Source organism: Erithacus rubecula (genome assembly GCF_903797595.1).
Source record: "Erithacus rubecula genome assembly, chromosome: 14".
NCBI classification, from domain to species: domain Eukaryota; kingdom Metazoa; phylum Chordata; class Aves; order Passeriformes; family Muscicapidae; genus Erithacus; species Erithacus rubecula.
In genome coordinates, this window is record NC_136666.1 from 11,070,752 (window position 1) to 11,096,268 (window position 25,517).

Here is a 25,517-nt window from a genome sequence, read left to right on the forward strand (position 1 = left end):
TGGTTTGAAACCCACAACTGTCTATGTCTTGCTAACAGATTATGAGTTCTCCTCACTTTCAAAGTCTGGTTCTTCTTTCCCCTCCTACTTCCTCCAAATCTTGTGTCCCTGTAGTCCTGGGCAGCGATTCCTACTCCTGTTGGCTTTTCTCCCTGAAAGGTGACCCAGTGGTAGGATCCTGGGGCTGACCACTGCTTCACATTTCTTCTGAGAAATGTTTAATCCACACGTCTCTCCAAGGCAAGTGAGCAAAGCATTAAATTAGTGTGAAGCTCTTTGCCAGCACTGATTTAAGAGAGAGGGACATAGTGTATTATGTGACTGGAATTTAGGGCAAGCAGGCGGGACACGGAGGGTAACGCTGCTCTGCAGCAAACTCGGGGAGGAACAGTGTGAGGCTGCAGCATGTGCTTGGGGAATTTGGAATTTACATGCTCATTTGCCTAGAGAAGGCAGTGGCAGAACAAACCTACTCCCAGTGTTTAGTCAGTGCTTGGCTATTTTCCTGATAGTCTATTTAGAATGATTTTTTTTTTTTTTTTAATCAAACACCAAAATTCAGGTAATGATTTAAATTTAAGAGTCAGAAGCCTTTTCTTGGGGATTGTATTGTACTTTGTGCTGTATGACTCAGTTTTGTTTGTAGTGATTCCCAGTAGTTAATACCCATTTTTAAAGTACTGTAGATATTAAAATCAGTTAAGAACAACAGCTTTTTGTTTATAGTTTTATAGTTCCATGTTTTGGAACTCTTCTCAAAACCATAAATACTTTTGCATTTGGTCAAGAAGTTTTAGCACTTTCCAATCTGTCCCTACATCCCCCTTACGTTTGTGCTGCTCTGAGCACACAGGCTGGGACATGGAGAAGAAGGAACAGGCTGGGGCAGGTGGGAGGAGAAAGCTGCTTTTCTTGGGCTGCATTGTTACACTGTGATTTTTGGTATTTGTTATGACATAGGTGGAGTTCAGAGCTGGGGACCCTTTTCCTTTGCCCTCAGCACTGTCCCTGAGAACATAATGAGGTTCTATAGTTTCCTCAAAGAGCTTACAATTTGCATAGATTTAAAACTAAAGAAACAGTAATTCAGAAGCAAGGAAATATAAATCAATTTAAATAACTTGCCTCAGGTCAAATAGCAATTCAGTGGCAGAGCCCCAAGTGAAGTCCAGGACCTCTGTCTCAAGGCTGGTACCCTGTCCCAATGTCTGTTTCTTTTCACAAGAAGCTGGTTTTCCATGGATTGGAAGAAGCTTTAGGGAAGTCACCCTCTGCTTTCCATTTTGGTAATTCTTAAGATACATCTTGCTAACTGCTCTGTACAAGTAAGCTTGAACTATGAATCAGCTGAAATTACTAAAAACACTGTTAATGTACCAGTATTCCTTTAGAAGTTGATCTGCAGATGCAAATCATGACTTGCACAAGTCACATTATGCTAGGGATCACTGGATTCTGCTAAGAGGTGCACAGTAAAACACTGAAAAATTGCTAATCAGAAATAGTGAACAATTTAAAAAGAACGTAAATATGCTCCCATTAAATATTCATTGAAAAAGCTTGAATAATGAAAACAATGCTTAAAATAAAAGACTGTTAGTAGATAATTAATTAAGAAAGCAGTAAATTGGTCCTAAATTGTTTGCTAAGGATAGTTAGCCCATTTAATAAGAATTATCATCTTCCAGGCAAATGGCAGATAGCTAGTAAATAGGTTTTTCCTGGGAACTCGCTAGAGGGAAGAGCAGCTCTCCACACATCTAAGTTTTAGTCACTTATCATTTTGAAGTCAATTCAGAGCTCCTGGCAGTTTATGTAGTCTTAAGCCACTCTTCTCACCTTTGCAGAATTCTCAATCATGTTGAGTCCTTTTTAGTTAACATCACTGCTTATTTCATTAAGAAGGAAATACAATTTTAGTAACAAGGTGTGCCTTTGGCTTTGAGTTAACATCTTGAGAGAGCAGCTAGGTTTTGTGCCCATCACAGAACAGCTGCTATTAAAACACTGCTGTTAAGAATCAGTTCAAATAACACATTTTTTTGCCATGACTTCTTGGGGCACTTTTTCCCACCGTTTACAAGACCAGTGATAATCCTCATGTCCTGCCTGGTGTCCTCAAGAGAGAAGAGCCTGGGGCATCTTGCAGGGCCAGAGGTGGCAGTGGAGCCTCCCTGTGGTGCTCTGTTAGGAGTGGACCAAGTCACCCTGGTGGCTGGCTCTGGCCACACTTGGCCGCTTTTTGCCAGAAGGATCTGGCAGACCATTCTAGGAAACTCCATCCCCCTCTCTTTTTCCACCTAGTTCAATAGCTTAGCAGGAGAAACAAGGTGCAGAGTGGAGAAACCTAAGGATTTAGGAAAGCATATGCTTCCTGTCATGCTCTGTAGGACCAGATTCTGGGATCATGTTGGCCTTATCCTGGTCTGATTCCAATTACTGCCATGCACTTAACATTAACTCCATGCCAGTATTTAGCTGAATGTAAATTAGGTTCTCCTTAAGCCTTGTACATTTATCTAGTGAACAGTAAACAGGATTAGTAGAAGACAACTAATAAACCAACAATAATAATATGTTAGCTGTCTTCTCCCTACAGCCATCTTATTTCCTACTGCCTTTCCTATGGGATTACAGGTCTGGTCAGATATTGTCCTGGTGTGTTCCTACAGGGATTCCCTCTGAATTCACTGCAACTTGCTCATGTCTCTCTGGTTTACTACAGTGTATTCCTGAGGTGGGAGAGTGCAAAGAAATTATCTGCAGGAGTTAAAAGGAGAGAAGAAGTGTTTTGTCCTGAGGGGTTGTTTTGGTTTTTTAAATAGGTGAGAAAGGACTATGACAAAAATCCTGCTCTAGCTCATGAATGCAACCCAACACCTGAATAACTAAAACCAGATTTTGGCCCAATTACTAGAAGGTAATTCTTCTCCTGTCTTTATGACCTGTACTGCTGTTAATAGGAAGCTTCAACTTCATAAAAAAGAATAAAATTCAGCTCCTTCTCAAAAGTCAGTTGATAAGGGGAAATGTTTTAACTTTAAAAAATACACACCCCACTCACTGAACCTTTGAGACCTGCAAATGTTTAAAAAGGAAAAAAAAAAAACCTGCAGCAGCTGCAATTTGAAAAACAACACTGACGCTAAAAATAAGTAATTTTACTCGTAAGTACCTCATAGCTTATTTGAGATAGTTGTACACTCTGAGAAGAAGAAAAAAAAATTGTAATAGGCCCTAGGTCAGCTGCATTGATTTAATGCATTACTTAGGCTGCCAGAGCAGAGGTAGAATCTCCTCGCACTGCATTAGGAGCGCCTCAAGCCTCCGTGACTCCTTTTGATCAGATCTCTGTGAAAGATGAGTGTCATGCCCTCTCCAAGCCAGCTGTGAGGGGACTGCCCTGCGATGGAGGAGCGCTGAGCACGGCACTCGGGGGCAGCGAGGTGAGAGCTGGCTGCAGAGGTGAGAGGCAGACACAACTTCGTACTGTAGGTCTGGAGAACACCAAGGGGGAGGATCTTATTTCACTCCCCTGTGCACAGCCTGAGCATACATCAGACCTTGAGGTGCTCAGAGTCAGACAAGAGTAAAGAGGCGTGTGATGGTTCTGCCTTAGTACTTGTACAGGCAGGAGTGTTTCCAGTACTTCTTTGTACAACTCACTGAGGGAATGGGAAACTGTTTTATAGCTCTGGAAACATAAGCACAGTAAGAATGTCTGAGGTAAGGAAAGTTCTTTGCAGTTCTATATGAATGTATGTTTTTACTGTGCAACTTTTACTTATGGCTATGCACTGTGGAGATATAAAAAAATGTTGCAATGATGTTGTTTTTGGTAATGAACAATGGAGATGAGAGCTGTAGAGAGCTGTGCTCTCCATTTTTGAATTTTGAAAAGATACTGTAAAAGTAGAAAACTAGTTTCTGTAAAAAGGATCTATTTTTTCTTTCTGCTGTACACTGTAAACAACTGTGTGACTTTCCTGTTCTACTGTAAGTAATGCAGAATTGCAGGCTGATTATAATAAGCAGAGCCATCACTTGTGTAATTGTTTTCCAATTGAAGTAGTAGCATGTAAATCATAAATACTTGACAATGTTTAATTGTACAAGTCCTCAATATACATTAATAGCAATAAAATCTGTGATTTGTGACTCAGATGTGTTTTGAGTCAAGTGCTTTAACCAGATACATTATCATTATCATGACGTATAAATGCATTAAAGAGCAGACAACAATGTAATTTCGATACAAAGTTCTTTAGAAATTACCACAAAAGTGGAGTGTAATGTATGCCCTTTATATACAATTTATTTTTGACTATTTAGCACCCAGAAAATAAGGCCAGCAATTCTTTTCCTAGGATCAGTCCGTTTGTATTTTGGGGGGGGGGGGGGGGGGGGCGAGGGAAGGAGGTGTGTGAGTTTAAGTACGAGTGTGTGTGTATGGGGGGGGTCTGGGTTTTTAAATATATTGTGCTAATTAAGTGTCTTGTGTTGTGATGCATTTAACTTATTTATTTGGATTTTTTAATCACATAGAAAAATAAACATGGTTTAATTGTCAGCTCATACATTATGAGGTTTTGTTAGATGTGTTTAAGATACAGCATTTTACTTTCTGGTTTATTAATTGGTCAAATACTTCCAGTCCTCTGTGTAACGAATCTTGGTTTAAAAATGAGGAGAGGGCAGATCACTAACCCAGGGGAGGACTACTGATACACACAGGCTGTGGTTTATCCTTCTGTAAAATCCTACGGATAAAAAGTGACACTGGTTTTTTTTTTTCTTCTTTCTTTTAATTTTCTTTTTTGTTTTCCTTTTCTTTTTTATATATTTTTCACTTTGAATAACCTGGGAGCCAGGCAACATTCTGGTATTTTGGGGATGTGGGAAAGAGAAAATAAAATAGACTAGTTTTGTTTTAATTTAAAACAAACCATTGTTTGAAAGGCATTTAACAGTCAATTTTCACATCTGATCTGAAGTTGGATTTTATTGTGCTCATTTAGCTGAGATTGTTGTTCAAGCAATTCCATAAAAATTTTTGTAATTCATGTAACTACTTGGCTTCTTGAACCTCAGGAGCTGATTGTTTGTCTTATCTTCTGGTGAGCTAACTCTGCGTTATGTTGCAAAACCTTGGGGCATGTTGTGTTTCTTCGTGTTCCTGCAGTCTGCAAGTGAAGTCAGCTTCATTAGTTTCATGATGGCACATCAGTACATGGCTGGTGTTGCCGCTTCCTTCAAGCTACTCCCGGAGCATGATCTGGGCTGCCTTGGTTTGGATAAGCTTGTAAGGATTTGTCAGCCAGATGTGACAAGATTGTCAAGAGGCAAGTAAAGAAGGAGATCTGATATTAATCAGTGCATAGCTTGGAGCCAAACTTTCTCAAATGCAGTGTAGTAACATGTTCTTCTCATTTACTGCTTCTCTTTGTGGCTATAGAACTGCCACTGTCTGAGTTTGACGGTTAAAAGGGATGCCAGCTAATAGTCTTTAATTGTAAGGATACAATTCTAGGTGGGAAAAGATCATATGCTTCTATTTTTAACACCCTTTTGGAAAATAAGCGCAGTTTGCTGTAAGATATGCAAGCGTTATGTTAGACAAGAGTCTCTGTTTCTGTCCTTTGGTTTTAAAACTGAGATTGTGGCTCAGCTCTCAGTGCTGGAGGAGCTGGAGGTGGGGGAGTCTCACTCACTCCAGGTCATGGGGCAAAGTGGGTCCACCACTATTTTAACTGCTAACAACAGTGCCTGTTGGTTTGCTTTGTTCTAGTGATTAGAACAATATACACTGAAGAGTACCTTTCTAATTGCTCCTTTTACAGCAAAGGGAAAAATATGGACTTTTGAAGAATGTATCAGATATTCAACTAGTTTATTTTGCCATTATGTGTGTAGTGCTGATGGTGGGTTTTTTTAATAATCAGTATAATTGTGCAATTCTGTTTGAATTAAGCGCTAGAATTTTGAGCCATTTGCAGTTTAATCAGACTTTTAACAATAAGTGAACATATAAAAATAACTATCTTATGGAAAATATTTTTTGTTATACTTAACATGTGTATATTTTTGCTTGATTGATTTCTTAAATGTAGTTGTTCTGTTTATTCTTTGATTTACTGAACCATGTACAACCCATTCAGAGCCTTAAGAGTAGTGGTATCTGCAAACATATCCAAACATTATTGAGAGCTGAATCTTCACAGAAATAGGAAAAATTATTGCAAATATTGGTTAACTTCACAGACTTTTACTTAAACTTCTGCCTTCTGAGGCAGTGGCAGGGTTTGGCCTTTTGATACCAAATGTCTTGACTTCCAGCTTCCGTGTCTGTTCGTGATCCCGTTAAAAGATCTGTTCCTACATATTGAGCGTGTCATTCCATTTCCAATTCAACAAGCCAGTGAATTATTTGGCTTGCAGTAACAAAGACTTCATTACAATGATGCTAAATACACCCTTGATATAAACAGAAATGTTTTATTTTATATTCGAGCTTTTGTTACGTGTTGTAAAAGCATTTTGGGATGATTTGGCATTTAGTAAACATTTTTCACACAGATATGAGCTGAAGCTTAGGTACAGATCTTGAATTCATTATTCAGTAAAATTATCCACCAAAAGTAAGGAAGAAAAACTGATTTCACCCTCTGGGTCATCGCCTGTCCTTTCTGGCTTCAGTGGTGCAGGAACTCTCACGGTTCCTATGTGCTAAAAGCCAGCAGGTTTTGTCCTAGCAGATGCTATAGTTAAAATTTTACAGCAATTGTCTTCTTTTTAGTTTTTATTTCTTATTATTTTCTGCTGTCATTTAAAAAATCCGAGAGGTTGAAATTTCAGTATTCAGACTCAAAAAAATATTATTGAGGGAATGAGGAAAATGGCAGTTTTTAATAGACCAGTCATTTTAGTATAAAGAACAATATTTCATTCCACACTAAAACCATTATAGAATTTAAACAAAGAGGAAAGAAAATAGAAAATAATGATTTTTTTATTTCAAATTTCAAATATCATCAGTGAGAAATAGATATTTTTTTCATGTGAGAGTAACTGATGTCTGAAAGCCAGGTGAAAATTTCCTCACCTATGTCCAATAGAGGAATACTGAGTTTTAAATTGTGAAATTTACCAATGGAGCTACACAGTTGCGTAAAATATTGCATAACTCCAGCGCCATAGATAGGATCATGTATGTGTACAAATGGTGTTTGGGTTTAGAATTTATGAAATTGCATTAAATGGAATTGTGTAACCCTAAATATTTCAGAGAACTGTTATTTCACTTTTATTCTTTAATCCATGTCTTCACTCCATAGCAGGAAAAAAGAAGAGAATTTAAACATGTATATTTTATGGCTTGGAGACTTAAGCAGCGGTGCGAGGAGCTGAAAAATTTAGGATTGTCTTTAAAGCATTAACTCATCCACATTGTACACATGCACCATTTTATAAAATTGGTAAAGAATTAAAGACATATTTTAAAGGCCATTCAATTGATGTAGTCTAATATTCCTCATTTCTCCTATGCATTTGTGTTAATGACACTTATTTCTTGCTAGCATAGGGCTTGCAGTTAAATATTTAATTCATCTTCAGTTTATGGCTAGATCTGTAGCTTCAGCATTTAGTGTAGCATGCTTAGCATGTCAGTATGGATAAGTAGCATGTGCACTATTTATTTGTTAGATTAAATAGCAGCTAGTGGTTTATCGCATAAAATTTCACACCATTTTTGTCCAGTGACTTATATCATTGCCCCTAAAGTCTGACCAGTTTTTCTTATCAATATGCAGCAATCTGTTACTCATTTTTGAAATGCACTAATAAGAACGATCTTCCCTGTAAATTTGTTAAAAAGGGACATGATTTTAATATCTTGTGATAGATACACTGCTTAATACCAGCAAAATGTTTCTGACCTATGCAGGCTGGGGCAGGTATGCTGTGGGAGCTGTAGCATCGCAGTTTGCTTCAGAATCAAAAGTAAATAACAATTCTAAGATAATGATAACGTGATGTCCTTCCTTCCTCAATTTGTATTTCTTGTTTTCATTTCCAAACCAAACCATAAAAGAGGCTCTGCCTATGTCCCTGAGGTGGACCGAGCTGTCTGTCAGCACTTACCTGTTGTTAACAAGTGAGATTAATTGCTGCATAAGCCAGTCTATCTACAGCCATACTGCTGAATGGCAAAATGAAGTTTTACTGTCCAGTTTTTGTTTAGAGTAGCACTCGAGTGTGTGTGCTCACGCTCACACACACACACACATACACATTCTTCTCTCTTTATAATTATTTTGACAGTGCCATTAACAAGAGTTGCCCTAAGGGGCCCTGTAGGGTAAGTGACATGCATGAGGAGTGATTTTCATCCCGTAAGTTATGCTGTGATTAAAGCTTGGCCTCGCAGCGTGCCTGCCTTTCTCAGAAACAGCTCCTTGTGCTTCCTCGCCCGCTGCCGTGCCCAAGACTGCCCCGAGCTCCTGGGGCCCGAACCTGCTCTGGCTTCTGAGGCTGTGCTGAGCTCAGCCTCTTGTCTCAGCTCCTCACTAGGACTCTGCTCAAGTAGGAAAACTTTCTAATGAGGTGGTGACATGGGCACTGTCTTTTAAATCCACAAGAAAGGGTGATTTGACCGAGTTGCGCCATCCTCCGAAGGTATTATCTTATTTCACTTGTATCTTACTGAGTTTATTCACTCTCCTCATGTTTTCATCTTTTTTGAGAGCATTTTAGTCTATTATTACAATGACAATTAAACATTCTCAACTCAGTTGCCCCCACAGGAGAGAGATTTGGTCAAATTTTAGGCTAAAATCTGTTTTGTTGAGCCCCACTGAAGGAGAGAGTAATGGAGTAATGCAGCTTGCTGCAGGCTCTGGGTTGTAAATATCCTGATTATGTGTATTCTTAGGCTGTGGATGTTTAAAAGGAGGTCAGGTTTTGGTATCTGACCCCAAATAAACAGTATGGATATATACATAAGAATCCAGATAATTAATGGGTTGTATTCCATCGTCTTATCTAGAAAATGTATTCAACTTGTGGCCTTTGTGTACTTCAAGAAGAAAAATCATAACATAATTCTCCCACAGTACAGGGTAAGTGGGAGTTGAGTGGTAGCTGCACCAGCCAAAATTTTAAGTAGAATAGGTGTTCAGTTCAATTTCTAAATCCATGGTTGGCCTCTGAAACAAAAGCTTTTTGTCTGGACTCTTCAAAGGTTCTTGCACCTTCTAAGCTTGGTGGGAATAGATGGTTGGTGTGAATGAAAACCAGCCAGATTACCGAGGAGCCATTGTAGGTTAGGAACTGAGCTGTGAGTGTAACTTTGTGTTGAGTGGCACTGTAAAAAGCAAATTGTGGCCCACCTCCACCTTTCCCATCTGTCTCCTAATTGATCTCTTAAGCAGGAGATAATAATTTTGTTAAATTATTTTACTAATAAGAAGTGTCATATAAATCGTCTCAGGCCAGCATTTTTAATGGCTCTGGATGGAAAAGGCTGGAGTTATTTGGTCAGCTGCTTACTCTGTCACATCTGTGTGCAACTTTTCTCTACTTAATTAAAAGCTCAAAATACAGAAGCTATCAGATGTGTTTTCTGGTTACTAGGTGCAAAGCTGGTTTTCTCTTTAGGAAAGTTTGTTGTTACTTATGTTTATTAAATAACTATTACCAGTAGCTGTTACTTTGTAAGAAAGGTTTTTCGATATAAAACTGTGGAAATATGTGCATTCAGTCCAATATAATTAGAAATTTCTAAGGACATTTTTCTTTAATAATTTTGTGTGATTATTTAATGATTTTCTACACCTTAGTATAGAAATAACAGAAATTGCAGAAACCAAGTGTAGTGGACTAGGTGGAAATCTACTTGAGTAGAAATCCTTTGTTTCGGGGGCTCAGGCTGTGAAAGGCAGGCAGTGTTTCTGTGCTGTGGTGGTGAGGAACTTTCCAGGACCTTAAACACGTGACAGAAGGAGCCACCACATTAGAGCTGAACACGTGCAGGCTCTGGCATGGGCCAAGCCTTTGTGCAGAGTGACTCCCCCCTGGGCCTTGCTGTCAGACCTGTACTGCAGTGCACTATTTCTTCCTTTTCCCAGTCCCAGTGTGTCTTCCCAGCTCCATTTCCAGGCAGCAGAGGGCTTCCATATTCTGTCCATCCTCCAGGCATCTTGTTACCTCTTTGAAGTGAGCATGTCAGGAAGAAGAAAATGGCCCAGAGCCTTTCCTTGAAGATGCTGCAGCAGCCCTGCTAATGGTCTCCACAGGCAGGAGGGATTCAGAGCCGTACTAAGCTGGGAATACATTGAGACTTTCAAAGAATGATTAGAGGTGCAAGGTGCTTAATCTATCAGATTTAATATCAACATGCATTTCATGCCTAATTGTTGTGCTATGCCTTCGACAGTTACACCATCTAGAGAAGCCCAGCACATTTTGTGACTGTACATGGAACATGCTGGCATGTATTTTAGTTCCAGTGAGCTACAGAGAGCTCAACACTGTATCAAAAAGTGAAGTCTGTCTTTAGGAAGAACAGACACAAGGGCTAAATATGCACTATACAGTGGACAGGGGGGATACATGTGGGATGGATTAAACTCCACATATTAGTCTGATATGGGTAAACTGGATTGTGATACAGTGAAACCAAGGTGAATTGAGAACTTGTTTTAAATGGTGGCAAAGCTGACAGTGAGTATTATTTATCAGCAAAATATATCCCAAGGGAAAGTGGCAAAAGTTGCCTGACAAACAATGGACAAAGCAAAGCTTTGCTCATTGTATCATGTAGAAAAGGATGGCACTGAAAGAGATGCTTATGATGAGGTGTTTTTGATTTGTCTCTGCTTTCAGTGTTTGTGCAAAGGATTCAAACACAAAAGTAATCAAATATAACTCAGTGAGGAAAAAGGAACTTGTTAAAACTCTGAAAACAAAAGAAACCTGGTGGATTATAATAAAAACAGGAAGAAAAAAAAAGAAAAAGGACCAAAGGGATCTTCACTCTCATTTGTAGTTACTATTCTCTGTGAAAGGTACACACAGATTAGGATTTGGCCTTTGAGTTAGTTGTGGTTGTACTTTTAAATTAAGAGATGGTAAAAGTATCTATCCCCCTTACTTTCCTTGCAAATATTTTGCGAGGAGCAAGCAAGAAAATGCTTCCAAATAACCAGACACATGTCCCATGTTTAATTTTATTTATTGCCCAACTGTAAATCATGCCTCTTCCTCCACAACTGTTGTTATAAGTGTGGGTCTATTCTGCAAATATGTGCTATGTCCACTTCTTTCCTATAGAATTAGTGCTCACCAGAGTACATACCATGGTGGGTTACATATATTCAGTGGGATTATCACCAATGATGATGAGATGGCCATAGGAGGTATGGCTTATTGCTAGAAACCCTCAGGAGGGGGCAATGAAAGCAGTATCTGTTATGGCTCATCTAATGAAAGTTTCTCTCATGTATTTGTTTCATGAAACTCCTATTCCTTTTTCAAACTTGTATTTTAAACTGGTAGAAATTTCTAAGCCCTGTCTGCAAAAATATTCCTGTAAAGTGGCATCAATGGCACCATTTTGTTGGTAATCCTCAAATCAGAGCAGGGAAGCTATCAAACTCTTCATGTGATGGCAGTGGCTTGAAAAGAAAAGCAGCAGTTTTTAAAGTGGGGAGAAACTTTGTGCAAAAAAAGCAAGAGTTTTTCTTACATTCCAGAAAGCCCCAGAAGTGGGGGTGCTGGCCTGTGCATTTCTGTTGTTAAATATCACCAGGTAATCTGGCACTTGCTCTCTGGTGTCTGCACCCAGAGCAGTTTTCCAGCATGAGCAGAGATCTCCAACTCAGTCCTGACAGGATCTTCAATATTTCCTTGCTTCTTAATTTATTTCCCAAGCCAAATGCTGTCAAACCAGAACCCATGTAATACTGAATGAGACTGGATACACTTATAGTACCCTTCTTGTCTTTCTGCTCTGGTTTTTTTTTTTTTAAACCTGTTGTATGTTGCAAGTGAGCATAGGTCCAGGAGACTTTCTTAAACTTGCTTTGTGAAATGAAGCCTGATTATATAGCCAGAATCAGCATGAGTATGTCCCATTAGCCTGGGCTTTTCCTTAGCTGTGAGGGCTGTGAGTGGGTTGCAAAGAAACATTCAGTAACTTTTGAAGCATAATTGAAGCCACATCAATATCTGGCAAAAAAAGGATGTGAGCAGGCGTGACTTTCAGGCAGCAGATGTTAAGATTCAGTGATTAGTAGTTAGATGTTTTGCAGTGACCAGTTTAATGGTTAATGTCTGTCATGTAATGAGGGATCATTTTTATTTCAAGTTCAGCATTCAGATTCCCACGGTCATGCTGGTAAAACCACAGAAAATTTTTCAACTCTTTTTTTTAAAGAATTAAGAAAGTAAGGCTGCTAATGTATTAGGGAAGATCCATTTGTGAAGGAGAGAGTGACTGGAAAGCAATACCAAGATCCTTGATGATAGCATAAGATTTAGTTTTTTAGACCATCTGCCTTCTGTTTCTAGAAAATGAAATTAAATAATTATGTGAATAAAAGGACTGTACTTTAAAAAAATTTCCACTGTAATTTCCTTCTACATTTCCAATCCTTTAATTATAATTTTCAAGCTTTGTATCTATGCAATACAGAAAGTTATTCCTTTGTTCTGCAGAATGAAATTGTGTGTACATTCCACTTGTTGGGAAAATAAAGCTTATTAAAAGACTTGATATAATTACAGTACCTTAGAATGGGTGTATTAAGAATGGTAGGATTAACGGGCAAAAGAGAAGGGTATTCTTTTCATGAAGTTTTGCTGAATTTCTTTTTATTAAAGTTTGATATTTGTTAATTTGAGAGATAATCAAAGTGTGTCTTTTACAAAGGCCTTTTTAAGTTGCAAAATGACAATATAAAATTGTGATTGACTGATTATTTCAGAAGTTAATTTTGCCCTGTTATATATTCTCTGTGACTGTATTATGTATATTGTTATAAATGTTGCTAGAAAAGCTTTAGGAGATTTCAGACTGTGACAAGCACAAATGAAGGGAAATGCTAAAAACCTGAAAAATCATACTTTTCTTAGGGATTCTTTCAAATAATTTTTTAAGTCAGCAGCCGATCCCTGATTCGAGGGTGCACCTTTGATATGCTACCAGGATGCAAGCTAACTCCTTCTAGTTTCCAGAAGCAATAATGTGACTTGAGAGAGGTTCAGTTCAATATTTAGAATAGAGGGGGAACTCTATTCCCTGTGTAGCAGTTACTTTCATATGTGTAAAACAAAATACCCTCCTTTTACTTGTTCCTGTTTTGGCATGTGCAGTCTTCCACACATACACAGGAAAGCAAAATAAACACATGTACCATATAGAAGAAGGCTCTTACAGAAAGTTATGAAATGCAAAATTTGGTGTGGTGTGTCAGGTACACAAATTAAATAGAAAAAATGGTTTTAAAGGTCAGTGGTTTGTGGAACATGTCCAAAAGAAAAGGAATGAAAAAAATGTTGAAATCTCAATTAACTTATCATCGTGACAGCTTTTTTCATTGTGCAGGATTCTGTTACTTCTTGCAGAAAAAGGAAGTACTCTTTTGTAATTTTGTCTGAAGGAAATGTAAAAGATGCATCTATGGAATGCACTGTACCTTATTGAACCTAGCAGGTTGCCTGTGGAAGGGCTTCAGTCCAGGCAAGTCACAGAATATTATGTATGCAGAGAGGCAGAAGACTCAAACTGCATTATTGTTTGATATCTTGTGGTAGAAATGAATCTGCAGTCAACTGCAGCTTTTCTTCCCTCAACCTTTCCATAAGAAATTTATGGCTTTTTATTGTTATATGGAAGTATTTTAGCATCTAAGTGAAAATATATCCTCCATTAAAATGAAGCAATTGACACTGCGTAGGATATTGATGTGTATTTTATGACTTTATGGGGAGCACAGAGCTTTTCTCAAGAGCACAGGATTTTGCAATGGCTCCTTTAAAAAATTAAAGGCAAAGTGATTCAGAGACTTCAAGAGCCCTGTTGCCACTTGTTCCAATTCTTCAAATATAGAAAAATCTCAGCATCAAGTCACTGCAGTTTGGAGATGTGCATGTAAGGTAACTCCTGGATAAGCCAGATACTGAGATTTTAAAATCTCGCTCCAAATTCATTACTAGACATCCAAATGTCATGAGCACACTTGTTTATAGTAACCTTTTGTATGCAGTGTCCTCTTCTGCCCTGAGTCAGCCAGATTCTTCAAGTCTAAAGAAATGCTCATTGCAAATCTGTGAAACTAACTTTCTGCCATGTACTTTTGAGTTAAAATGCTTCTTGCATCCATCTTTCATAGAAAGTTTTTGGACAATTTGGCTTCCTTGTATGTTTTCTGAAGTGCCAGTGTGGGAATGCCATGTTTCCTTTTTTCTTCAAATCTTATCTTACTTTCCAAAAGGTTTTTTGAGGAGTGAAAGTCCCCATTTTGCATAAAACCTTGGGAGAGGGAACATGATTTAAAAGCAGAAAAATGCAGACGTTTTACAATTGCATGATCAAACTCTTTTTCTTTATTATTCCAGTGAAGACTTTCTGCACATCAATTTCTTTGCTTTCCCTCCCTCAATAAATTTCCTGTTTATTCAGGAACTATTCTCAGTGCCAGATCCAAGCAGTGCAGAATCCTGCAAAAGCTTTGCTCTGTAGCAAATCCCTCTGGAGCTTTAACTAGGACCTCCAAGTTGTCTGTTTGCCTTCTCCAACAGATGGGCACATACAGAAGAAATCATATATTCCAGGAAGTGAGTTTGTATCACCCCATTGATTAGGGACATCTGAATACTAGTTTGATTTACATTATAGATGACCTTGGTGAGGGTAAAATGATGTACAAATTGAACTGTGCAACTGGTTGCTCTCTGTGCTCTATTTTGCTTTCAAGCATTTCCCTTACAAAATGTGGCTGTTCAGTCTTTAAAGAGTTAGAGTGCTTTTTGGTGAACTTTTGTGTGTGTGACAGAATACAAATATTTCATGTGAATTCTGGGTGTGTAGGGCATGGCATCTGTGCAGAGTTCATTAAAACTTGCTATATTGCATTATGGAGTTCTAGCAAAACTGCAAGAGAGGAGTCTTTTTTCTGTACATCTTTGTTTTCAAACCTTCCTGAGAAAGTAATCATACATGAGGATCATAGCTTAGATGAATTCATAATTTGTAACAATAATCACTATTAAGGTGCTTCAGCCTAAATAAATCCACAGAAGTGTTGCTATGTATATTATTAAATATTCTGCTTCCATATTGCTGTAGTGTTTCTGCTGGTGACTTGACTCTTCCAGGCAGAGGTAGCCTTGTATAACTCAGGCTTTGCCTGGATTACTTATGTTGCACATTGATAGGTCTGTGCTGGCATGTTAACTCTGTGTTCATGTGGATTTTATGGGGGTACTGTAGATGTATAATCTGCAGGCTCTGAACAGTGCTTATATATTACCTATAATGCTTTCCATTGATCCCCAGGCTATCCGGTGCACTCTCGTGAACTGTAGTTGTCAGTGTTTCAAACCTGGGAAAATAAATCAGCGACAATGTGACCAATGCCGGCATGGATGGGTAGCACATGGTAATATTTGTTTTTACAATCTATAGAAAACCATTTAGGATCCTCATAACTGTCATATGCTTTTTGTCACTCCTCAACCCCCACCCCAGTATTAGTTGCATTCCATTTTCTCTTCCTTAGGACTCAAGTTTATTTACATTTTGTGATTTTTTGTTTTCAGCCCTGAGCAAACTAAGAATTCCAAACCTCTACCCATCAAGCCAAGTAGAAATAGTTCAATCCAATGTTGTCTTTGATATCAGTAGCCTCATGTTGTATGGGACTCAAGCCATTCCTGTGCGCCTTAAAATTCTGCTCGATCGGCTTTTCAGTGTTCTGAAGCAGGAAGAGGTGATACAGATTCTCCATGCTCTGGATTGGACACTGCAGGATTATATACGTGGATATGTCCTACAGGTATTTAGAGGGGCTTTTAAAGTAGAAATATGACAGTTAAGTGGTTTTCTAGCTTAATCTTCTCAGTGGTTCACAATGTGTTAATAGAGTGGCACATCTGAAAGACAGTAATTCTGTACAAGCTTAATGCCAGAAAAGAAAGAGTGGATTTCTGGTGATTGCTCTCTTTTTTAGTTTGACTTAATTGAAATCTTTCAACTTGCTCAAATCTAACAAAAAAGGTAAGCAAAAATAAAAATCAAAAGTTGCTGGTAATGTATCAAAGTAAAGGCTTTGGAATTTGTTCCAGTATTATTTAAACAATGAGTTTGCTTTTATACAGCAGAATAATACATCAAGAAATAAACTTGCCATTATTTAAAACACCAGGGACAATATTCATCTCTGGTAGTGCTATCGACCTACTGGAGCTGCAGCCAGAGTGTATTTGGCCCTATGTGCTTACACTGATGTTAGTCCTTGCTGCTGTGGAAGTTACCTTTTATGTAAAGTAACATTATGATCTTACATTATGACATGAATCAATATTTAATGGTCTTGATAATCTTGCTTTTTAGTGTTAGGATTAAAAATATGGAATCAATTACCTTGAACCTCTATCACATGAAAAATTTATAATGTTACGTTCTTCATCATCTTAGAAACTCTTACATGCACTGTGAAAAATCTCAGTAGGCCATCAAATACATGTTCTGTGATAAAATATTTATTGTAGTTATTGGGAAAAGTTAGGCATAGCTAGAGTTTGAAAGAACTCCAACACTAGTGTAATTACAGCTGTGCTCTGTGAAAACTGGCAATAGATCAATATAGGTTCATTTGTTCTCTGATCTTAGTTGCTTGGAAGATTATTAAACTTGCAATGAAAGAATACTTGACTTAAATGAGGAGCTAAATCTTGGTCTGATTGCTCCATCTCTGCTGTCTGTGCTTTCAGGATACTATCTGTTCTTCAAATACCATGTCTTAATTTTTGTGGAAAAAAATAGTTTATTGGAAAGTATTTCTGTCAGTTCAAGAAGAAATAATATCACCAATGTGGCAAAATTTGGAAATTATCACAGACTTAGCATTAATCTCATTAAATGGAATTTTAAAAAATTTTTGCTACAGTCCCTGAAAAAAAAAAGAGGTTTGAGGGGAGGTGTTTTTTGTTTGCCTTAAGTAATGTCTAACTCATTTAAATATTTTTGGCTTTAGGATGCTTCAGGAAAGGTGCTGGATCACTGGAGCATAATGACCACTGAAGAAGAACTGGCTACTTTGCAGCAGTTTCTTCGTTTCGGAGAAACTAAGTCCATTGTAGAGTTAATGGCAATTCAGGAGAAAGAAGGGCAGTCAATCATAATACCACCACCAACTGCCAATTTGGATATTAGGGCATTCATTGAGAGCTGCAGCCCACACAGTCCTAATTTTTCTGCTTCCTTGGACAAAATGAGTCCCACCAGCATTCATCCCTTTGAGAATATTGTAAATAGCATGGCTTTCATGCTGCCATTTCAGTTTTTCAGTCCAGTGCCTCCACCTTTGATAGGTTCACCACCAGAAAGACATTTCATTGAGCAAGGTCAAGACCATAGCAACGAAACCAAACAAGATCTTCAGATTCCATTTTCTGAAAGCAGTTTCTTAACTTCTAGTTCTGCACCATTTCAAGTTGAAAATGAGAGGAGCATAAATGGTCCAGATGTCACTAAAACAGAAGATGATGCCCTTTTAAGTGATTCCAGTTCACATAATACAGCAGCCAAGCTTGAAATGACAGCACTATCTCCAGAAAACAAAATGAAATCTGTGGAAAAAAATGCTGGGCCAAGGAAAGGGCGTGTCTTTTGCACTGCATGTGAAAAAACATTTTATGACAAAGGTACTTTGAAAATACATTACAATGCTGTTCATCTGAAGATAAAGCACAAATGCACCATTGAGGGCTGCAATATGGTATTTAGTTCATTGCGTAGTCGAAATCGTCATAGTGCAAATCCTAACCCCAGACTCCATATGCCAATGAACAGAAACAACAGGGATAAAGATCTAAGAAATGGCTTGACCATTGCTGGACCTGGAGATAGTAAAAGGACAGAGTTCACAATTTTAACTCCGGATAGCAGAACGATTTCCAGCTATGCCAGCTCTTGCACAGATTCAAAAGGCCAGGCTGGATTTTCCAGTATTGGACATAACGGTGTCCTCTTTCCAAACCTGAAGACAGTACAGCCTGTTCTTCCTTTTTACCGCAGTCCAGTCACACCAGCTGAGCTTGCCAATACTCCGGGTACTCTTCCTTCTCTGCCTCTTGTTTCTTCCTCAATACCAGAGCAGCTTGTTTCCAATGAATTGCCATTTGACATGCTCCCCAAGAAGAAATCTCGTAAGTCGAGCATGCCCATTAAGATAGAGAAAGAAGCTGTTGAGACGCCCAATGAAAGTAGCGATGTTGCCAGTTCTGAAGATGAGTCACGTCTGCAGGGGGTAAGCGATGGAGAGCTTGAGACCTGTGAGCATAAGATAGAGAAGCGAGTGACCGACAGGGTGGAAAAGCACCCCCATTCAGGTAATTCATGGAAATCTCTCTCTGGGGTAGAGGGCCCAAAGTATTTTGAATCGGTCTTTGCACCAAATAACAAATACATCGAGGATATCTCTGAGAATGAATTGCAACACTGTGAGAAAGAGGTTAAACCAGAAGAAAACCAACCATTAAAAATAGTTTCCCATGAGATTATGTATGAAGATCCAAAACACCACCACAGTGATGTTATAAAACCAATGACTGAACCCCCCATGTATACTAAAGAGCAGTCAAAGCACAGGATTCCTAAAAATGACTGCCCTGAATTGCAACACCACTTGCTGACCGGGGGCTTTTTCAGCACTTTGTCAAACAGGGGTGCTGCCATTCCTTGTTTTGAAGACTCTAAAGATATGGATCATGTCAGTCAACATGCACTAGGGATTCAGAAGGAAGAAAGCCGCTTTCATTGCGACATCTGTAAGAAGACTTTTAAAAACCCTTACAGTGTAAAAATGCATTTCAAAAATGTACATCTCAAAGAAATGCATATTTGCACAGTTGAGGGCTGTAATGCTGCTTTCCCTTCTCGTAGAAGTCGAGACAGGTAAGAAAATTATAAACAAAATTGTATTTATTTTACCATCACAATGGAGCCTGATTTGAAATTAAAATGAGTGTTTGAGGAATGGAGCCTGCAAATATTTTCTGTGTATCCTCGTATAACAGGTATGATAACTTATCAGAACATTCTTGAAATGAAAATCCATTGAAAGAAACATTTCCTTTCTACAAGACTACAAGGTATTAAATAAAGCCATGAAAATTTCATAACTGATAAAGACTGCAGTAGTTGAATGAGTACTTTACTACATAAAGGGAAAGCCATAAGGGTATAAATTCAGCAATTTTCCAGTAGATGCATGTGTGGACTTACATGTTTAATATGTACTTTCATGTGTCTTTTAATGTATAACATCCTTTTCAATGAAAAAGCAATGAGGTCAATTCATGAAATACTCATTTGCCCTTGTCCTTTCTTTACTCAAGGATTTGGAACATACTGGTGAGAAAAAGACCATAAGAAAAGCAAGATTAGTCTTTGTCAGCCCAAAACTAACAGTGGTAGTCAAGCTAACACTGTCTGGTGTGTATTCACATCAGTAGTGCTTTTCTGTGAGATTAAATACTAATTTCTAAACTAAAGCATGAGCTTGATTCAGTTTAATGTTCATTTCAGTACTGCATTGCTGTAATTTGTTTTATTTCAGCCTGCCCAAGGGGAACACAGTGTTACAAGTTTTCCAAGTCTGCAGCGGTGTTAGAGCAGGTTTTGGCTGCAGGAAGCATGCCTGGATAGTAGTTGAGAGTGACACGAGGTTTAGATTGTCTGTAATCTGCTAGGGGTGCTGGAGCCAGCTGATGCAATCCAGAGAGGATGAGCTGGTCTCTGAGGACTAGCCACTGCATCTGAGATGCACAGATTCATCTGCTGCTGGCAGGGCTTCATACCCTGCTGCCTGCATCTTCCCAGATGTGAATTCCTCTCCACTGTAATTGTGATATGGGCCACAGGAAAGAAGGCCAGCAGTAAGATTTGCATTCACATGCCACAAATTCCTTCCCACACCAATATGTTGAGATAAGTTTGAACATAGGTGCTTTTGGAAGATGGGTTTAAAAAAGATTTTTTAAAAAGGCAAGTGAGCTCAGAAGACATTTCAGAAGCTTTGTACAAAATAATAGCTACTTGAAGCAACTTTGCAGAAGTTTCTAGACTTTAACATAGAGTAGTGTGACTACAAGTGGTAAATATTTCTTTGCCTTTTTGAACAATTCATGGTTCTGATTAAGCCATGATGGCAAAGAGAAAGACAAATGTTTTTGCCAGTATTACAATAAACTCAGCCTTTTAGACAGAGCCTGCCATTCTCAGTGAGCTGATTGATAATACTCAGTGAGGAGCAGTGATTCTGTATGTTTTGGTTGTTTTAAACTAAACTCAGAGGTGCCCATTTGAAAAGCACAATCTGCATATAATTCGTTTTTCTTTTCCAAGGAAATTCCTGTCAAGAAAAGGCTCTGTACTGATGTGTACAAGTGCATCCTGGACATGGCTACAGCACTTAGAGATCAGCAACATTTTTTGCAGACTCAAGTGTCAATCCTTTCCTGCTTGGTCCATTGGGAAAGAATTTTGTTTCTTACTCACCTCAGTCCATTCTCTGATCTCAGTTCAGTTTACAGGTTTTTAGTCTGTCCCCCCCCTCTTTTAGGCTTAGCACTAGATCTAGCAGAGCAGACAGCTGTCCCCAAAGCAGGAGAATCTAAAACATTGATTGCTGTAAAGTTATTGCATAGAATCTGATATATGCCAGTGAAAGCAAGTCACCCAGTCACATGTGTAAATTGTCCATGTGCACTCCCAGTGGGGCAGTTGGTCAAATCTGAAGTACACAATTTGTGCATGCTACTAAATATTGATTTTCCTTTCTTTGTTTATGATCATTATGAAACAGCTGTTAAGTGAGGTGAAACACTTTCTTGCTAAGCTTGTCTTTGTTCTTTTAGACATAGTTCAAACCTAAATCTTCATCATAAGCTTCTGACTAAAGATACACTGGAATTCAACAACCATTTCAATGCAACATACCTCTTGAAAGACATGGCTAAGGAGTTCTGCCAAGATGTTTCTTTAAAACAACACGTTGGACATACTTCTGTAATCTTCAAAGGAATGAACAGAACAGGCAGCTACGTTTTCCCAATGAGCAAAATTGCAGAACCCTGTTCTGAGAGTTATGGATATGATCCATTAAATGATGGAGCTGTTCTGGATCTAAGCACTACTTCCAGCGTTAAATCTGAGAGCAGTGCTCATTCTTCATGGGATTCTGACGGAGGAAGTGAAATATGCACCATGCCCTTGGATGACAGTGATGAAAGCTGTGAAGGACCCAGCCTAATGCCCAGTGATGAACTCTACCAAGACTGTACTTTAATTGAGAAGGCTAATCAAAACTTTATAAATTTACCTTCCAGTTTGCCAATAACTTGTCATATATGTCAAAAAACATACAGTAATAAAGGAACTTTCAGGGCTCATTACAAAACTGTGCATCTCCGCCAGCTCCACAAATGCAAAGTCCCAGGTTGCAACACAATGTTTTCATCTGTTCGCAGTCGGAACAGGCACAGTCAAAACCCCAATCTGCACAAAAGCCTGGCTGGGTCACCAACTAGCTTACAGTAAGATCAGACTGATCTTAATTTATTTCTCCTAAGAATTAATCATTTCAATTAAAGAATGTGTTAACGTTAGTTTTATTTAAGCTCATTTGACTTCTAGCTCACTCAACAACCACAGTCAAATTCTTTTTTCCTGTGTGTGCTCTACAACAGTTTCAGTTAGCAAAGCTTGGTGCTGTAGTTCTTGTGCAATTGTTTTGTTTGATGTTGAACAGTTGAAACTTCTGTAAGGAAAAGAAAACATCTTAGAAACGGGGGAAATACGGAGACATTAACTAAAGTGTTTCTGATACCTTTGAAGTATTACTTGCCACAATAGGAGATTCAAATGAGAACCATCATTGCTTGTGTTTACATGTTTAATGGGTTGTTGTGTTGTGTAAGAAATGAGTAATGATTGGGGTGAGTTTCCTCTGGTTGGGTTACGAATCTTGAGGCTACCATTTGATTCCTGAGACATTAATCTGAAGCTTTGTTAGTAGAACAGAGTATATGTACTAAAGTATCCCAAAATCCAAAGAAGAAAATACAAATTTGAGAAAACTGCATACAGTTTAAATCTGAAAATCCTGCAGTCCTTACTCTTTAAGGTTGTGTTTCACTTCAGTAAAGAATAGTCTTCTGCCTTTCTTATAATTTAATCCCATTTGCTTTGCAGGAAAAGGGACTACTTAACTTGTTGGCAGAATAGCCTAAATAAATCTGAGACATTCTGTTAAATTGTAGTGGTAGAAAGAATGAATAGGCTAAGCTAAAATTTCTAAACTACAGCAAATGCATCCATAAAATTGGGGGGAAAGTAAGCCCTTTAATTTAAAATGCACTTTTTGAGTTCTGCTTTCAGGAAGAGAAAACTTTTGTTAAAAATAGGGGGAGAAAAGGGAAAAAATCCCCAACCAAATATCCAAGCTGCTTAGGAGCTTATGGGTGCAATTCTAAGCCTCTGAGAGAAAGAGATAAAATGGATGCAGTAGATAGATACATGTTTTATGATGCAGCAGTTAGTTTCTCTTACCAGCGGGGGATAAAATGTGTTGATCTTTGTAACAATAGAATGCTTATTCTCATTCACACCTCTTTTTTTATAAGAACGTTGTTCAATATCCGTTAGAATGTTTCATATCTTTGTAGTTGCCCCTGTAATTAACAGTATTCTGCATTATGTTCTATGCACTTAAGAAGACTGGCCTTGCATTGTATTTAAAAACACTTTAATATTTAATTTGCAGTCACATCATACAAATGCTGTGTGTGTACTTGTGTGTCCTCTTTCAATCATTTGCAAAGAGGAAAAGAAATAAGAGAGCAAGTCTTACAGTACCATTTTTTACTTTATTCCACCAGTGGAAATCTGTTGATTAATCTATAATGTATGCAAGCATGACATTGACAGCACAATCTGTACATATTATACCAAAGTGCTTACAGTATTTGTGGTTTCTAAACTAGTCTAGCTTTCCAGTATAACTGGATCTTAGTCTTTATTCATTTTTGTGCCTGAATAAAAATAGACTGAAATTCAGGATTTCATATGTATGTAGAAAGAATAGTACAATGCTATTGCCATATGTCTTGATGTTTAACTTATTCTAAAAAATCCTATGGTATTGTAACCATTTCATATTGTATAAAAGGAACAAATGTGGACTGAATATTTCACCAATTCTTTTGAAAACTGGTTTGTGTGTGAGTATGGGTTATGCAAGGAAAAAACATGACACAGTTGTAAATGTTTGTGCTCACTAGAAATGGTTTCCATGCATTGTGTAAAGTAATCTTCTATTTTTTTAATTTACTGTAGGTTTATGTATATTTAAAATAATCCATTTGTGCTTGAAGCCGTCAGGAAAAAATATTAGCCTGTTGAAAGTTGTGCCATTGCTTTGAGGTTTTGTGTTCTGGGGGAGTTGGTGTTTTGGTTTTTGAGGGGGAGTAGGGTGGTGTTTGTTTTGTTGAGGTTTTATATTGTTGTTTTCTTTGGATTTTTGATAGAAACTTCTATGAGTGGGGGTCATAGTTTGAAAGCTAAGGGCACAATCACAGGAGACACAAGTGCTCCCAGCCTTTTGATAGTATAAATCAATTATTTGTTATCCAGCTATTTCAAGCTCTTTTATATATATATATATATATATATATATATAAATTTCTTGGTTTAATCATTAACTGTTTTTTGAAACAAAATGTGATGTAAACAAATGTAATGACCATTTATTTAGTTTTCACTGTGTCAAAAAAAAAAAAAAAAAAGAAACACATTTGTATACCCTAATAATTTTGTATGTGTTAATAAAAACCAATAATAATGCCTCTGGTTGATTCAGAAAAGTAGGTTTTTTTGCTTGAAAATACTGCAATTCTTAATTTTTATTTTAAAAAACAATTTCTGAGAACACATTCTGTCTGTGGAGAGCAATGGTTTGACAATGGTGCTAACTTATTCCATAATAAGGAAGTGTCATTATTTTAATGAGCCATTAGAAGTAATGTAATAAACGTTGTCAGATATTTTATTGGGGTTTTTTTTCTTTGTGCAGTAGGCAAGGGTAGAGTTCATTTAAAAGCCATCAGCTAAACAGAAGGTAACTATCTCATTATTGAGAACTACACTGAAAGATATTTTGTGTCCTCTTTATACTTTGGAAGGGTTTGTTGGGGGCTTTGTTATTTCTCAGGAATGTGGGCAGGATGGGAGATTTCTCAGAGCAGGCTAACCCGTAGCACTGCTGGAGCAGCATATGTATCTCATGAAGTGTTTGTGTAACTCCCTCCTCCTAATGACCAAAATGTGGCTGGACCAAGCCTTGACATCTCCTGTTAGCTTTAAATACGTGTGATGCTTATAGCAGCCCCTATCACATATTCACCACAGATGTTGAAGGAAGTAGCCTCACTTCAGAATAGTAGTACCATTATTTTTGGAGCTTTTCAGAGTCAGTCTGGAAAGCTAAAGCAGTTTCCCCTGGCTGAGGCTCAGTTCCAGAGATGTTCACATCTGCGATCTGTGAGTATGTGCAGTTGGGGACTCTAATCTCTTCCTGAGATTGGAACTGGGCCTGGGCATGCCCACCCCTACTACTTGAGTATATAATAGCTCCTTTTTTATTTTTAACTTTTATTCTTCTCCCTTAGAAAACAAGAGCCTCAAAAACTAGATCCTGTCGTCTTTCTGTGACTCCAAAGGAGAAGGCACGGGTGCACAGAGCGGGGTACCCACTCCGAGCATCCAGTTTCAGAACACAGGTATTTTGAATAGTCTGTGGTAGCAAATCTATGTCCCTCTGGAACAATGACTGTACTGGTGCTTACAGGAGTATTTGCAGAAATCTGTTTTGAATGGAGTGTAAGGGATCTGTTTTTATAGCCCTAGTTTTCTAAGTACTTTGAAAAGAACTGCGGCAAAACCAGAGGCTGCTGTTTCTAGTGAATCTTTACTGAAGTTATACACTGCAAAACCCAGCAAAGTGGAGAAACAAGTTCTGAAAATACCTGTCTGATGTCCTGCATTGAATAGGGAAGCCTAAAAAACAGCTAAACTACTTGGACTTAATCCAGGGATTTTTAGGTAGAGTGCCAGATCCTCTTTGAAAAGGGTTCACGAGCAACTTCTGATTAATCAGCAAGCATAGATTTAAGAAAAGCAGCTAAACTAAAAACACCTTTAGAGTTTGAGATACAGCCCATAAGGATTCCAT

General features: G+C 38.1%; 1 protein-coding gene across 2 annotated transcripts; it reads left to right on the forward strand.

Annotated features, from left to right (window-relative positions):
- Positions 1-3,605: 3,605 nt before the first annotated feature.
- On the forward strand, positions 3,606-23,619 carry BNC1 (basonuclin zinc finger protein 1). Of its 2 annotated transcripts, XM_079317721.1 has the most exons (5): positions 3,606-3,726; positions 15,560-15,662; positions 15,823-16,058; positions 17,259-19,180; positions 21,145-23,619. In XM_079317721.1, exons 1-5 carry the CDS (start codon positions 3,718-3,720, stop codon positions 21,824-21,826), a joined length of 2,952 nt encoding a protein of 983 aa, XP_079173847.1. In that variant the 5' UTR covers positions 3,606-3,717; the 3' UTR covers positions 21,827-23,619. The 2 variants fall into 2 exon arrangements, with proteins under 2 accessions (XP_079173847.1, XP_079173846.1); XM_079317720.1 differs by lacking the exon at positions 3,606-3,726 and having other exon boundaries at positions 15,451-15,662.
- Positions 23,620-25,517: the final 1,898 nt, after the last annotated feature.